The 17,281-nt window shown below is 43.4% G+C and overlaps 1 protein-coding gene across 1 annotated transcript; it reads left to right on the plus strand.

The window, feature by feature from the left end:
• Positions 1–1,196: 1,196 nt before the first annotated feature.
• PKD2L1 (polycystin 2 like 1, transient receptor potential cation channel) lies at positions 1,197–15,777 on the plus strand. Its single transcript, XM_005153975.1, has 15 exons — positions 1,197–1,491; positions 4,624–4,737; positions 6,088–6,215; positions 6,921–7,177; positions 7,945–8,169; positions 8,518–8,746; positions 9,112–9,282; positions 9,991–10,172; positions 10,979–11,099; positions 11,795–11,893; positions 12,689–12,810; positions 13,124–13,241; positions 13,464–13,600; positions 14,370–14,517; positions 15,565–15,777. Exons 1-15 carry the CDS (start codon positions 1,197–1,199, stop codon positions 15,775–15,777), a joined length of 2,559 nt encoding a protein of 852 aa, XP_005154032.1.
• The last annotated feature ends 1,504 nt before the right edge of the window (positions 15,778–17,281 follow it).

The following is a 17,281-nucleotide window of genomic DNA, read 5'->3' on the forward strand; positions in this document are numbered from 1 at the left end:
TCATCTGTACAAACATTATAGTCCAGAGAAAACAGCCTTGTTTGTACCTTTGAGCCCTGTGCTCCTATGTATAGCAAGAGTCCTGTTGCTACCCTGGGTAATGTCGAAGGTACCTTCTGGAGTATCTTCTTCCAAATTATGTGTTCACACACAAGGGAGGACCATGCTCAGGCTATACATCAACTTTTTATCTCATCACCGAGACAGAAGCCTGTCATCCCAGGGTTAAGCCATCACCTCATCCTCCAGCACCTGCAGGGCCTGGGACTACTTGCTGCTGCTGGCCAGTGGGTGAATGCTGGCAGCCCCTTGCTGTTATTATTTCCAGTTTTGCCTGGTATAATGCTGTTTCTTCCTCAGGCTGTCCTTACGGCCAGCAGGCACTGCAGGGTGTGCAGAATTTCTGCAAAAGCCCAAAATGAGTTTCAAAATGAGTGTGAGAAGTTTACTCCCATTTTTTACTCCTGCTTTAACAGTGAGAGAGGAAAGAGAATGCTGCAGAAACGCTGACCAGGGTCACGTTCTGGGCCAAATCCCAGCTTCTTCCCAAAGTATCTGTGATCTTGACATAGGAGCCTGACAAGGGCTGGTGCTTGCCCAGGGAACACACAGCTGGTGCTGCCTGGTGCTGTGCCTGTACAGCTCAGTGTTGCCACAGCTCCCAGGGAGGGTTTCTGCTTCCTCTTTGGTGCCTAATGGAAGCTCAGGACTCCCCTGAACCCTAGAGCAAAGGCTGCCCATCCAGCAGTGCCTGCCTGAGCTTCACCTGGGGCTGATCAGGGCTGCCTGAGGGGCCAGAGTAAATCCCAGCCTACACGCCCCACAAATCAGGAGCTGTCTTCTAGCACCCTTCTCTTCTCATGGCAGCATCTGGGGCTGCTATCTCTATTGGGAAGCAGCAAAAGTCTCCTGGACGTGCCAGTGTTCCCAGGACTGCTGTGATAGTAGGGCTGATGGTGGTTCTTAACAACGGGTAGTGCCACCCCTCTGATAGGTGTCACCAGCTGAGCTAGTATAAAAGAGAGCGGGGATGTGTGCTATCTGTGGGAAGCTGTTGGTGTGCCAGCTTCTGGCTGCTAGGGCAGGCAAGCTGTTTGTCATTGACTGATTCTCTTTCTGGTAGCTTACAACTCCAGCCTGGGCAGGCAGTCTTCACAGTTCCAGTTCAAACATACTTCTGCTGGCAGTGGCTAGTCATGAGCTTATCTCACCGAAACAACAAAGCTGGGAGCCACTGCAGAGCCTCGGAGGAGCATGAACTGGAGGCAGTGGAGAAGAAAGCTTGGGACAATCCTGTTTACAATGGCTCTCCCTCTGCCTCCTTGAAAATTCAAGCCATCTACAATCCCAAGTCCATCCTGGAGAATCCCTATGAGAACTTTGAAGAGGTGGGGGATCCACTGCCCTACCAGGAAGAGCAGAGTAAAGCTGTGGATGGGAATGCAAGTCCTTTCCTCAGGTGCTGCTTGTACATCTTCAGAGGCATCCGAGGTAAAGATCTGACTTCTCACTAGAAAGGCTTTACTAGTCCTTGGGAAGAGTGATGCTTTAGTGGGGTGTGTGTGTGAGTGTGGGGATGAAGGCAGAAATCCTGTGTGGCCCAGGAACCTCCTCAACATAGACTAGTATTACTCTAGAGATCACCTTTGGCTGTCCGGAAAGGATCATCCTCATTCCGTGCGCCTTGCTGTAGTGCCAGGATCTGTCCTGTTATATTTAGTACAAGGCAGGAGATGCAGACAGACAGACTTTGTGATGTGCTCAGGTTCATGCAGTGAATCTGTTAGCAGAGCTTTGGACAGAACTGAATCCACAGGAGCCATCACTCTGATGAAACTATTCTACCTCTATGTGCATTTTCTAAATGGAGTGGTACTGGCCCCTGCGTTATAGTAACTTAAGAACTGATGTAAATATCCACCAGAGAAAATCTAGCCATGTCAGGGCTGAAATGCAGAGGAAAGCAGCTTTGTGTCAAACAAGACTTTGCTTGAAAGAAAGCTGATAGAAAGAGGTGCTAATTTCTATCTTAAAAGACAAAGGGGAGTGAGATATTCTGAAAGCTTAGTAAGAGGCAATTAAAAACCTGGGAGAAAATGAGGTCTTCTGGAAGGATACAGCCCTGGGCAAGAGCATTTGTTGAACAGATTCTTAGAAGCAGGGAAGCAGGGAAGACAAAGCAAGAAACTGTACTTCTTGCAGAAATTATTTTCTTGTCAGTATGTTTTTTCTTCCTGACTTGGAAGGCAAGAACCTTTCTCAGAGCTGTAACAGTACATGTGAGAGAATAGCAGTATAACTTGGTCCTGAATTTCACATACCCTCTATGATCAATTCTTTCTTACTTGTCATTGTCATTACATCTAACACTTAATTCTTACACAAACCACAGCTGAGGCTTCAGAGATTCCTCCTGATCGAGAAGCAGTGCTGTGCAGAGGTGGTAGGTAATTACAGATTGCTCAGAGGCAGTGTACCATTTACTTGTTTTATTCTGATATCCTTTCTTCTAGGCATTGTCTGAGTCTTAAAAAGAAAAAAAAAGAAAATCTGTAACATCGAAATATATAATATTTGTGACATGCAAGGGTTGAAACTGGAGCATGCAAATAAAAATACCTGTCAGGACATGGCAGCATAACCTTATTTTACAACTGTTTCAGCTGTGTGTCCTGCCAGCAGGGACACCTCCCACTAGATCATGTTGCTTAAGGCTCTGTCCAGCCTGGCCTAGACCACTGCCAGGGATGGAGCATTCACAACTTCTTCAGACAACCTGTTCAGTGCCTCACCACCCTTACAGTAAAGAACTTCCTCCTTATATCTAACCTGAACTTACCCTGTTTAAGTTTAAACCCATTGCCTCTTGTCCTGTCACTACAGTCCCTGACAAAGAGTCCCTCTGGTCCTCCAGGTATAATTTTAGGTAAGTCTCTGAACCAAGTTTTCAAGGATATTTAAGTGTCCCTGAATTTAGGTGTTCCTGAGTACACTTCTACTCCCCAAGCAAAGAAAGCCTGTGCTTCTGTTTCCAACATGAGGATAGTAAGGGTTCCCTGCCTCATGAAAAAAGCAAATAAAATCTGTTCAAAGACTGTGATGTAGTCACCTAGACATGAAGGAGTTAATTTAAATGTGACCTGAACAGATGGGTGGGTTGTTTCCCTTGTTTTTCTCTCTTGTGAAGATTCCTGTAGACAACATGATACTCCCTCCTGCACATCAGATAATCCTGATCTTCTCCAGGCTCTTATTTTTTTTTGCTGGTCTGGCATGTCCAGAACAGGCTGCTGGAGTAAGGGTGGATGCTGCAATAGCTGAAGGTGCAAAAAGCTGTGTAATCTGTTGAGATGCCAAAGAGCTATTGAAAGGATAGGTGTATGTATATGTGCATGGACCGCTATATCACTTTTCATTTCTCCAAAGAAAGAAGTGCTTTGTCCTCTGCCAGGGATGATTTCAAACACATGACCTTTCATCATCTTTGATCCTGGCTTGCAGGAAGATGACTCTTCCATACTACTGGGAATGGGCATAAGGGCTGAGCTCTCTAGGAGATGCAAAAATCAGCAAAACTATGGGTATTATTGACATGGCTTCCATCACTAGGCTTTTAAGTGGAAGTTGATTTGCTTTCAACTTCAGGAGCATTTCAGAAATCACAACAGAAACCCATTATGAAAAGAACAAACAAATGCACTAATGGTATTAGGCAGTTCATCAAACCCAAAACATCAAGGTTCCTTTTAAAGGAAGCATTTCTCTCTTTTTGATCAACCCTGGTGATGTTTGATGAGTTGCTTTGACTATGTGAAGAAATTAGACCACTAGCTGGTGCGAGTGGCAGACCTCTATTGGAGTCAGCAGAGTTCTATTGATAGACATCCTGCAAATAATTTGGCTCTAAATTTTATGCTGAAAATATTGAGTTGGGCTATTTGAGTCTTATGACCTACAAGAAATCTGCAAGAGTTTTTAGGTAAGCAAGGGCCAAATATTTGGGGCCTGATGATTCAGTATATGCCAAAGAGACTAACAGCTGTAAAGCTGACATTAGATGTAGTTCTTTGTTCAAGGCCAGGTTGGACAAAGCCTTGGGTGATATGATTTAGTGTGAGGTGTCCCTGCCCATGGCAGGGGGTTGGAACTAGATGATCTTAAGGTCCTTTCCAACCCTAACTATTCTATGATTCTATGATTCTCCTATAAAAGTCCTATCAGAAGGTCAGCTGTTGGCACATTGGTGACTGAGATGAAATTTCATGGTTCTGAGAATACTTCTGACAAAGACTGAATATCTGCAAAGAGTAAGCTGTAAAACAGGCAGGAAAAGATCAGCCCATAATAAACAGAAAATTGGAGAGGGATATAGCAAAATAAAAATAGCCGATATATTTCTGTTTGTCAGCCCCCAACCTTTGGTTCATGCTGGAATAGTTGTTTTTAGAGGTTAACACATTTTTACAGCTCTTAATCAAGGTTTGAAATTAAAAGTGTGTTTGCCTTGAAAAGTTACAAGAATCCAACTCCCAACAGTGTTATTTGGGAACAGGAATTCAGCTTCCCACATGGCCTTTATAAACGGCCATAAAACCTCTCAAATTTCTTCTTTACACCCAACAGGTCTGTGGGGTACTACGCTGACAGAGAACACAGCTGAAAACAGAGAGCTTTATGTGAAGACCACACTGCGAGAACTGCTGGTCTATATTGTGTTCTTGATGGACATCTGTCTATGTAAGTAGCTGTCATATCTCACAGGTGTCTTTCCTATGTGCAGCACGAGGTGAATAATGTGAGGCTTTACTGTTAGACTTCATCACTCTTCTGTAGGCATTAAATTTATTGTTCACGCACTCACTGCATCAAGCTGGTGTGTCATCAACCTACAGAATAGCCACACAGAAGTAAACCAACTGACTATTGCTCTAGACCTAATTGATACTGGTTAGGTTTAAGCAGTATTTCCTGATCCACATTATCAGTGCTAGCCATTGACTCCACAATCCTGGGAGAATCTGGGTCCAGGGTCTTGATTTCACAGCAAACATTCAAGACCCAGAGAGCAGCTCTAGAATCTTCCTGGGATCAAAGACTCAAGATTCATAGAGATTTTTCCTCTCTGAGACTGGAGGGGTTGCTGAGGTGATAAAACAGATGGCAGCTCACACTGTTGTTCTTGGGTGGATTTAATGCGTCCCTGTACTGAATGTTAATGGACTTTGTGTAGGTAGAATAATGGCTGTTTGCTTTGGGGGGAAGGTTAATTCATTATCACAAGTGAGCATCTGTAGAATGGGACAGTGAAGAGGGTTATATTTCGTGGACCCTATGGCAGGAGAGATAGACAGACAATACCAACAGAAGTTATTGTCACAGTTGCCCAGGGAGACAGTTTTTCAGTCATTCTCCCTAAAGAACCAAGAAACACACACAGACATATGTGTGGTCACACACACTGACTCATCCAGAAGTGGTGGTGGTGGTGGTGAGGGTCTTGAACGTCAGCTGCTTTAGTTTCATGTTGTGCTTATAAGAATGGACATATTCCCACATGATAGATGTTTTTCTGAAGGAAGGAGCACTGAGGAGTTGAAACAACATATTTGTGGAAGTTAGAATCTGTTCCTGTTTGAGGTTTCTTGGCAGATGAGAACCTACCTAGAGCTTTTCACTTGGGAAAATGGGGTGGTGTCTACACCTTCATGGATTCACAAAAGAAATTCAAAATACAGATCATGGATTTTGCTCTGAGAAAGAAAGTTTATCCTAGAAATTTTGTCGGAGGACAAAAATCATTACCCAGGATGCTGAGTTGCACCATCCAGTGATCCTCTCTTGCTTCTAAAGTCTTACAGTGTGTCAATCTGACAGTTTAAATTCTGGAACTTGCAACAGATAAGTTTGTAAATCCCTAAGAAAATATAAAGTAATATGATTAGAGTTCCCTAGATTTCTTCTTTTGTGCCTTGCACAGCTTATCTTTGTTGGTATATATTACACAGAAAGTGAACATATAGATATATTTACACCAGGCTCCAATACAGAGGTATAAGGGAAGACTCTCCTCTTGTCCTTCTCTAACAGTGACATATGGAATGACAAGTTCCAATGCCTATTACTACACCAAAGTGATGTCTGAGCTCTTCCTGCACACCTCTTCGGATGGCAGTGTCTCCTTCCACTCTATTGGCAGCATGGCTGATTTCTGGGTGGTGAGTACAAATCTATCTTCAATCTGGTGTCTTAATAACAGGCCTATGTCTGTTTCCATCGGCAATGGTGGGAACAGCATAGTTAACCTGCCTGTAGTTCATGCCTCAGCTGGTCTGATTTATAGATTCCTTATGAAAAAGCTGGATTGAAACTTGCACTCGCTTTTATTGAAGAGAATAAAGAGGTGAAAAGATATCTGGGATCTAACACATTTCTGTCAAAGAACTGTTGAAGGAATAATATGAGCAACAGTGAATGCTATTGAGATATTGCAACCACTTATCTCTGACAGTCAGACAGAAATAGTCACTTATCTTTGTCTTTTTCTGTTGCATTAAAAAAGTACAGAGAACTATGTCACTATTGTCTTACCCACACTGTTTCCAGGGCACTGACACATGCCCTTTTGATAATTCATACCTCATGCCAAAGCAGTACCTTGAGATGTGTGCTCACTGAAGTGGAAGTGACAAATAGGCTTGTAAGGGCTCTTGTCTCTTCATTAGCCCAACAAGGTGCAGCAGCCATATTATATAGGCTCTTCCCTCCTCCCCCTCCTTAGCACACATCCAGCACAAGCTTCCACTACTTTCTATCTTTGGAGGTGGAGAGGGATGAGTCAGATCTCACTATCTCAAGCCCAGGCTAAGAAAATTCCTCTGATGTATGGGCTATGAAGTTGATCTCCTCTCCCTCTCTTACAGTATGCACAAGGGCCCCTTCTGGATAACCTTTACTGGACAAAGTGGTACAACAATGAATCCCTAGCAGCCCACAGCACCCAGTCATACATCTATTACGAGAACCTGCTGCTGGGTGTCCCGCGCATGCGGCAGTTGAAGGTGAAGAACAATTCCTGTGTGGTCCATGATGATTTCAAGGATGAAATCTCAGGCTGTTATGATGTGTACTCAGAAGACAAGGAGGAAAGGTTCTCCTTTGGGCTCATCAATGGAACGGCGTAAGTACATCTTCTCTTTCTCAGGATTAGAAAATTCAAATTAGTCTCTTCTATTTCAGATAAAATCTGCTGAACTGCAGGATACTAGGGGTGAATTCCTGGCAGAAGGCTGGAATTTCCCATGCAGTCAGAGGCAGCAAGTCTTTTTTGTCTGTCACTAAGGCCAAGTGTCTGTCTGAGAAAAAGCACAGCAGAATGAGTAGTAGAGTGGAATCTGTTGCAAAAGACATGAAAAAATCCAGTGGAGAAATAGATAGAAGGTGTTGCCTGTTTTTGAGAGGATGAGAATAAATAGAGGCCTTTGGGACCAGATCTATCAAATGGATGATGCTATCTGATCCTCTCCTGGATTTCAGGACCCAGAAAGAAGGAAGTGCATCTCTTATCTTGAAAACCTATTTCTTTATAATCATGTGACATAGATGAAGTTTCATAACTCTTTGCTTGCTACATGAGTCTTGGATGTAAACGAGAATTATTCATAAGAAAATACCAGTGGAAGCATGTTCTAAGCAGAGGGTTGTGTGCAACATGGTAGAAGGTGATATAGCAGATCCTGGGAGTAACCTCCATGCAAACAAGACTGTGGCATAGCCAGCAAACCTGCAGTATCTTCCCTCTGTAGTATCACAGATCATATTTTGTCACTGCTGGGAAGCAGTAGATCAGAAATGTAACAATAATGAAGAACTGATGTAGGCTTAGAAAATACAACCAAATTACAGCCTGGAGTGGTGATGCCTTTCCTGACGGCTTGTCTGTTGCAGGTGGAGGTACCATTCTGAAGAGGAGCTGGGTGGCTCATCTCACTGGGGAAGACTAACCAGTTACAGTGGGGGAGGATACTACATAGACCTCAAGTTGACCAGAGAAGAGACTGCTGAAGCCCTGCAAGTCTTGAAGGAAAAATTGTGGCTGGATCGGGGAACACGAGTTGTCTTCATTGATTTCTCTGTGTATAATGCAAATATCAATCTGTTCTGTGTTCTGAGGTAAGCCGAGACCCACTGAAAATTCTTCTGCTTCTTGCTTCTTCCTCAGTGCCACAGTTTCTTAAAACACAAATATTTCAGTGTGGTCCAAAAGAGGGGTAGGACTGAGTGGTTTAAGTAGATATTATACTGATTAGTAGGACTTGGCCTTCCTGACATAACCAGGCACATTTCACCTTTCACCCTCTTCTGTCATGGACAGTGCATCATCAGAGTTAAGGCTACAGAAATACAGGCACAGCTCTTTCTTTCAAGGTTTGGTGCATGGCTCATGCTTGATGCCTCTCAAAATTATCTGAGAGCTTTCATTCCCCTGTTTGGAATCATAATTTTCTTGTCCCCTTCAAGGTTAGTGGTTGAGTTTCCAGCCACTGGTGGTGCCATTCCTTCCTGGCAAATCCGGACAGTCAAGCTTATACGATATGTCAGTGCATGGGACTTTTTCATTGTCGCCTGTGAAATTGTCTTCTGTGTCTTCATCTTCTATTATGTGGTGGAAGAGATTTTGGAGCTGCGTATCCACAAGCTCCAGTACTTCACCAGCATCTGGAACATCCTGGATGTGGTTGTCATTCTGGTGAGAATCCTTGCATGCTTTGTTGGGGGGAGCAATGGCAGTGAAGTATAAGAGCCAAAATAAGTGTAAGAATGGGAAAACTGGTCTAGATAAGACAAGAGCTGGCAAGTGTTTTGCTCTACAGCAAAATGAACTAGCAGAGTAAGTGAACACATGCTTTTCTATCAGCTGTTTGGAAAAAATCTTTCCATAGAGATGCCTGAGGGGCTGTGAAGTCAGGGCATCACCTGGCACAGTAGGAATTTATTTGTATTCCCCACCAGTAGACTGCAGCTGTGAAGTGTGATACCAACGAATTTTGTGACATTCTAATTTCTGTGAAAGGCATAGATACAGTTGTAACTGCAGACTCTTCCTCTTTGCAGCTCTCCATTGTCGCTATTGGGTTTCACATCTTTCGCACTATTGAGGTGAACAGACTGTTGGGAGAGCTGCTAAAACACCCCAACACCTATGCGGACTTTGAGTTCCTGGCATTCTGGCAGACACAGTACAACAATATGAATGCAGTCAACTTATTCTTTGCCTGGATCAAGGTATTGTGGGGTGTCTGCGAGGTGCTAGGCTTCCAGTGTCAGACCTCTTACTCTAGATACCTTAGGAGTTGAGTCTTCCATCCCTCTAAGAAAATGAGGGTAACAGCTATATAACAGAGGATTTTCCTCAAAGTCATATGCTCTGTTTTACGGTAATTCCAAACAACTTTTTACATTGCATTCTGAGCACTCTGGAGATGACAGACAGGGATATGAGTGCAGATGTTGTGATGTAAAAGTGGTTTTAGAAAATGCTGGGTACAATGTAACTTTGTCCATCCTGTATGATTTTAGTACTTTGGAGGATAATCTGGCACATTTTCCTTTCATGAGGGCCACCCAAAAATGGGAAATGACTGATCTGCTGCCATAGACTTTGCATTTCAACCAAAGATCTCAGCATAATGGAAAGCCGCACTGTACTTAGAGCTCCTTGTTAGCCTCAAAGCCTTTGTTTTTGTAGTATTCCCTCTTCATATGTTCCTTTGACACAGGGAACAAAGTCATATGTTTATGATCCCACAGGAAGATGGTGGCACGCCTGGGACAAACATCCTGAACACTAAGCCACCATTCCCCTAGCCTGGCTGTCATCTTGGTGCTTGGGTACTGTGGTGAATCTCTTGGCTTAGTAAGCATGCATCCATATGAAAGGCTGACCTAGCTCATGGTGTGGTCTAACTATCTCCCTCTTCTTTCTTCTTACAGATATTCAAGTATATTAGCTTTAACAAAACAATGACTCAGCTCTCCTCCACACTGGCACGTTGTGCCAAAGACATCCTGGGCTTTGCCATTATGTTCTTCATTGTCTTTTTTGCCTATGCCCAGCTGGGTTACCTTCTTTTTGGGACACAAGTGGAAAACTTCAGTACCTTTGTTAAATGCATGTAAGTGTACAAGTTAGAACCACATTTCCATCATTCGTGAAAAGAATTTTAGCTGCTTTCCAGCTTCTCTCCAAAGTAAAAATCTGCAAATCTGAATGTCAGAAACCTGTTGTATCTCACTTCAATAAAGCCACTATAGAGCATTATAGCTCAGTTTCTATTCTGTAGGACCTTCTGGTACCTTCTGATCTGCTGGGGTCAGTAGAATGGTGCTGTCTGCCTGTCAATGAGACCCTGGCAAATTTTTTATACACCAGCAGGTGGCTTTAGGCCTGGTTAGGTTAAACTTCTCTGTAATCCTGGTGGTAAGAACTAAATATCTCAAAGCAAGTGTTTTGAGGTAGTCTCAGAGTGTTAGTTTGTTTGTGTTTTGTTTTTGTTTTTTGTTTGTTTCTTTGGTTTTGGTTTTCTTTGGTTGGTTGGTTGGTTGATTGAGCTTTTTGTCTTATGAACTTGTAAAAGAAGGCTTCCATGAGTCATATGCCTTTATAAGGGAAAATTCAGGTTGTTTTTTTTTTTTGTTTTAGCCCCTGTTTAGAAAAAGAAACCCACGCTTTGGACAATCAAGGAAACCATGTTTTACTTTCCAGACACCTTTTGATCTACCCATATCAGCTCACTTGATCCCTGAAATACTATGAGTACATTTGACACACCAGTCAGACTGACTGACTTAGACCCTGCTCTGGCTTTTGTCTGTGACCATCTGGGCTGCATAGAGGTTCTGGGTTCACCTCAGGACTGTCTGAGGATGTAGGATAAAAGTATGTGCCTTTGGGTGACCTTGTGCTCTTTCTCTCCTCCAGTTTCACCCAGTTTCGGATCATTCTTGGTGATTTTGACTACAATTCCATTGACAATGCCAACAGGGTCCTTGGACCTATTTACTTCGTCACCTATGTGTTCTTTGTTTTCTTTGTGCTCCTGGTAAGCAAGAAAGCTCTTGCTGCCCCTGTATTGACAGCAGTGTTTGAGAGACCCCTCCTGACACCCCCTGAATTAGGCACAGGACAAATTCTTAGATAGAAAGGAAGTTTCTGTTGTGATACCTTTGCAGTGCAAATAGACCAAAGTAGACAAAAACCCCACCACTGCAATTGGGGATTTGATGATCAGGGTGATTAAGGGCCAAATTCACATCCTTTAAGGTGAGGACTAAAACTAACTGGAATACCAGTCAGTGGTATTCAAAGCTGTAGTTGAATTCAAGGGGCTCAGTACAGCTGCTCTGTAGCAAGCAGTGAACAAAGCATGAGGGACAGTTTCTGGCTTCCTAGGCAATGGATGCAGAGGGATGCTCATAATGACCAGGTTAAACTTCCAGTGCCAGGAATCCAAATGTAACCTAAGATGTTGCAGGAAAGGCTACCAAAGATGGTATTTAAACTGGGAACAAATGTACATCCAGCCACTGCTTTAACTGCAAGGACCTCCTCCCCAAGTGAGAAAGTACTGCGTGGCTGAAGTGGGCCTTCCCTTCACCCACTTTATCTTGTCCAAGGAATACCATCTGTGGAAACAACTCCTTGTTTAACTAAGTCCTGCATATCTCTTGCTGCTTCAGCTGCTTTAGCTGGCAAGATGCCTCACGGTTTTCATCTCTCTTCTTCCTCTTTTTCTAGAACATGTTTCTGGCCATCATCAATGACACCTACTCGGAAGTCAAAGAGGAGCTTTCGAGCCAGAAGGATGAGCTGCAGCTCTCAGACATTTTGAAGCAGGTGATGAATAGTGAAAGCTGTGCTACTTTCTAGCTAAATCCTGAAGTATTTTCTGGAAGTCCCTCACCTCCATGGAATTTACTAGAAACAGTGGTTTCCACTTCCAAATCCCCCTTTTCAGTGCACCCAGGAGTCACAGTTCCTTTCTGAGATAAATCAAGCTCTCAGATCCTTTGGTAATGGGCAGATGAGAAAGCACAGGTTTGGTGAATTCTGTTATTTGAGTATGCTGGCAATGTTTCTGAGAGACTTTTCTTCCCTATCTTGGGAAAAAATCCCTCTCTTGTTTAGAGACTATCTTCTCTCTAGACAAAGCTCTTTTGGTCCTTGATAGAGTGAATAAAATGGCAGGTCCTGTTTTGCTAAGCTGGGCATGTTACAGTGATGCAAATCTGGTGGGTTACATCTGGATTTCCCATGGGCAAATTCTAGAAAAGGTCCTGAAAGGTCACAACTCTCTGTGCTGCGGCACCAATATTCTATGAAGAATAGTATTTGAGACGTTATCTTAAACAGCTGGTGACAGGGAGATCAGATAAAGGGAGAATCAGGAGGAGGAAGGCAGAGAACAAGCTTTGTCATGGAGACTCTGGCTACCATGTTGGTGCCACGTTGAAAGTGTGATCCTAGTTTAGAGATGGAGCTCATTCGGCAGTGTTGTATTTTTGCTTCTGGAAAGCTCAGAAACTCCCTGTATCCCTCAGAATCTGCTCACCATGTTGGACTGTCTGCTCTGCCCTACTTTTTACTGTTCTGCCTGCATGATTCTGTGTCTGTTTGCACCTTTGGTAACAGAGCTACAACCGGACACTTAGGAGGTTGAAGCTGAAGAAGGAACGGATTTCTGATGTGCAGAAAGCACTGCAGAATGGAACGAAAGAACTAGACTTTGAAGACTTCAAGAACAGCTTGAAGGAGTAAGTAAATCAGCTTGAGGAATGTCTGCATAGTCCTTTCTTGTGCTAATACAGGCAATTTAATTTCTCTGGTTTTCAAGACCAGGACAGCTAAGATCTGAGTGATGTAGGACTCGAAAATATAGTTGTCTTCCCTCACATGTTTAATACCCTGTTCTAAATATGTTTGTGTTACTGTCTCTTTCCCATTTGGAAGGTTTAGGTTTGCCATTGGCAGGAGGAAACAACACATTGATTTCAAAAAGGGTGCTCCCATACCGTTAGAGCTTAACAATGTAATTCAGTGCTTTGAGCTTTCTCTATTTTTTTGCAGACTGGGCCATGCAGACCATGAGATCACAGCAGCCTTCTCCCGGTTCGACAAAGATGGCAACCTCATCCTTGATGAAGAAGAGCAGCAGCAGATGAAGCATGACCTAGAGGCAAAAAGGGTAAAAAAATGGACAAGGAAAGAAATGCTATTTGGTAGAGATCACTCCAAAGTGGCGTCAGAATCTTTGGGTTTGTGGTAGAAACTAAGCTGACAACTCAAATACCGCTCCAGCTCCACCTGGTAGCAGCTGAGTTTATCATTGCCTGTGAAGCTCTGTTATTCACAGTGAAGCTGGCACAGAGCTAGCATACAGCTTTTCAGGACTTTCTTTATCTTCTAGGTTGCTCTGAATACAGAGATTAAAAATTTGGGGAAATCCTATGGTGACAACAACCTGGATGAGAATCTGACCTGCATGGAAGCAAGGAATAACCACGTCAATAAGGCCAGCTGGGTCTCCAAGCAAGAGTTCCAAGTGTATGTTTGTGCTGGTGGTACTTTAATCCCTCTGCAATGAGGCTTCTGATTCGCTGCTGCTTCCTTCCCTGATGTAACTGTTTGCATTGGTGCTGAACAGTTTCAGTTTGATCTTGTCCTTTCTTATCTTGCACACGTGTAAATGAGCAGGTCAGGAAAGAACTGGGACAGTTCTGGCAATGTAATTTGCTTGTTCGCATAGAAGATTGAGTTAAGAAATTTTGCTTTTTGCCTCTTGAATAATCTCTGCAGCCACCAGCTGGCTGCAGGCAATATGCTGTCATGTTTCAGCTCAGAAGGTAGCCCAGGAAGCTGGGCCAGGGGAATTTGATACCTCTACAGAAGGTCCTGTGGGAATAAATATCCTTGATCCTAGTTGGCCTTCATCATTCAGGTCTTGAGAATAACACTTGGCTGTTCTTCCACAGGAGGCACATGGCATAAATACAGCACAGAGAATCAGGAGAAGCTGATTCTGCTACTGAGAAACACAGAGCAATACACACAAGGCCATATCAAAGAAGAGGCATGTGTAATATTTAATAATGGGGTTATTCTGGGCAGAGATCCAGGCTGGTTGGAATCCATTCTAAGCAGAACCACTAATTACAGATAAATGCACAGTGTAGAGGGAGTTACGTCTTCAGTGGGTATAAATAATCTGATGTAGAGCATTTGAGGTCTGATCCATTATCTGTGAAATGTATGCAGCAAATCCTACTATTCATTGCAATAAAAAACTTGCAAATGATCTTCATGTCTCCCCCAGACTCCTGCAACGTGTGCTATGGCTCGAACAGTCCATAAACAGCATTGGCTCCAAGATTGATGCAGTGGTGACCAAGCTTGAAGTTCTGGAGAGAAACAAGTTGATGAGAAAGGACCTGCTGGGCAGACCACTGGCTAATGTTACCAAGGTTGGTAGCCCTCCACCATGCACTCGAACCAGCTTCAGGACAGGTGAACAGTTCTGTTATGTGAAAGGGCCTGGTATCATCTTTGCTTTCCCAATCCCCATTAACATAAGAGAGAAAGGGCTGGGCAGGGTCAGCATTTTGCATGATCAAGCCTTTCCTGTTCAAGCAAAGTGACACAAAGCCTCTTGCTTTCATGTCCCCCCAGTTAGTCATGGAACCTTTCAATGCACTTTCTAGCTCCTTTGAGGCCAAGTTAATTTCTCTGGCAGTCAATGCAATTCACTTGTTTTCAGTTACTTTGTACCTGCTTATCCTCAGGCACAAAACAAGATAAATAACTATACTGTCCTTCCCAGACACAGCAGCTCATGACAGTGTTGTGGACTGTGATCTTAACATCTTGCCTGTGGATTATTTATCACACACGATGGAGGAGATTGTTAGCGGTGTACCGTAGCATCTCATTACAGACTTGTGACTTCTGCCAAAGACTGCCTAGTCCAGACAACCAGATACTTTGGGTCTTTGGCTCTAAAATCCAAGGCAGCAAGAGATGTGGGTGCCATGTCATCACTTCATGTTTTTATGGCTTCAATAATGAGAACACACAAACAGCACAAACTGACCTAGCTGAGTCAGAAAGCAGCCTCTCTTCTGCAAAGTAGTCTTGTGATCCCTTCCCATCTGAAAGTGTTTGTTTTCTTTTTTTTTTTTTGGGGGGGGGTCCTACTTCTCATGGGAACATTCCGGAAAGCTTATTTGAGTGCTTGCATATTTGCTTTACCACAGCATTTCTGTGGAGATTCTCATAGAGAGTGAAAAGGGATGAATATTTCCTTGTTTGTTTAATGCTTGAATGTGCATTCATCAGTGTATTGCAGCAAACAGTATATTGGATCTTTAATAGACAGGCAGGCTTGCACTAATTTCTGGAAGAATGTGGGAAGATATTTAAATATCATGTGCACTTTGTCTCTCTCCTGGAGTGCTGCTAGAGTTCTTGGTAGCTTACTGACGTTGCAGGTCACTCTTACTTCTGGTTCACAGGAGGAAGAACCCAGTCAGAAAGAGCTGCTCCCCCGGAGCCTAGATCAACTAGGGAAAGAAGCAGCGGAAGTCTGGGGGATGGAACACATGCGGGAAAATAACCAGAGTGGCGAATCTTACCAAAAGGGGATCTATTCCATCTTGCCCACGTCAAGTGTGCTGGAGTCTCAGGTGCCCAAGAACAGCCAGCCACAGTCAGCTGTGCTCTTCTAGCAAAATGGCCAGTGCTCTTAGTCTGGCTCACACAGTAGTAAGTCACTGTCAGTTGTTTCCCACTATTAGAATAATCCAGACAGCTGGACACAAGACAGCACTGTTGCCCAGAACTGGTGATGTAAAAAATCAGGGATGCTCTTTTTCCAGTGTAATGGTGTATAATGCCACAGAGCTAGAACTGCTGCCTCTCTCCAGCCTCTGTATCTCTGGAGTATGTGGAAATTTAGAACCAAGTGATGTATTAAGTTTCTGTCTCTGAACAAGCCAACACAAAGCCTTTTATCTATCCTTTCCTGAAAAGCAGAAACCCCAGAACTCTGAATACCCTGCAACTTGTTCCCAAAACACACACAATTGTCTGCAGGACAAAAATGTGGTTATCATGTAAACAAAGCAGAATATAGTTATTAATGTGGGATGGAAGGGGAAAGTTCAGTTGTTTGTCTACCTTGTTATCAACTGTTTTGTTCTGTTGCAGTTTGTTTCCAGATGCTTTGGTAATCCTCTCTGTACCTTAGATACAGATGTTGAGGAAAGAGGATACTAACACCTAAGTTTGGATAACTAAAATGAGAGTTGACTCCCAGGTGTCACTGGGAGGAGATCTGAATTGTTACTGATAGAGTCCTAGGTCCCTGGTTAGGGAACAGACTTCTGGTTATATGGTTTCCAACACAGCTGTTGACACTAAGAAATCTCTTTATGTTGTCTGTTTTCACACCCTCTAAATTGCATTTTGAAGTTGAGATGCTTCTGTTATTTGTCAAGGAATCAATCTGGTTTACAGTTGTGAGCGTGACACCATTTCAACCAAAGAATTTTGCGCAAATGAGCTGAACATCAGTTTTTCAACCACATCCAAAAATACTTCTTTCCCAGGCATTTTTCAGTTTGTTGAGACTTCCCTTGTAGTTGGCACAGACTATTGCTGCTATTACAGGTCTACTGTAAATGTGTTTTAAATATCTTAATTACTGGTATTCCACAATAGTTAACGTAAAATAGGCTCTGTAGGCTTAAAGCCAATAGAAAAGTGAGTTGTATTAGACCACCGCTTACAACTTTCATTAGTGCTACACTGTTTAGTGTGCTATGCTGTGCAGTGATAGGTTTAGTGGGGACCTTGTGCACTGGCATGTTGTACTGCCACCTTTCTAAGATGGATGCGTTGCTGTGCTCTGGGGAAAGTCTCCCTGGGAATGTCTGAAACACCTCGGGATTATCCCTGTCCCCAGAAACCCAATGCTCCAAGGCTGTCACAGCTACAGATATCATTGCTGTACTGAAGCAGAGGGTCATTCATCTATGAGAGCCTAGCAGTAGTTGTGAGACCTTGTTACCTAGCCTACAGGGAGCTTAGATTTCAGGAAGGAGCTGTGGGTGCAGGAACAGCACAGGATCTCACAGCTGCCTTCCCATCTGCTGGTCCTGCTGTCAGTGACAAGACTTAGCTATGAGACATTGACATGGTTCTTGACTTCCAGTTCTACTAAATTCAGAA

This window comes from Melopsittacus undulatus, chromosome 4 (assembly GCF_012275295.1).
Source record: "Melopsittacus undulatus isolate bMelUnd1 chromosome 4, bMelUnd1.mat.Z, whole genome shotgun sequence".
Lineage (NCBI taxonomy): Eukaryota > Metazoa > Chordata > Aves > Psittaciformes > Psittaculidae > Melopsittacus > Melopsittacus undulatus.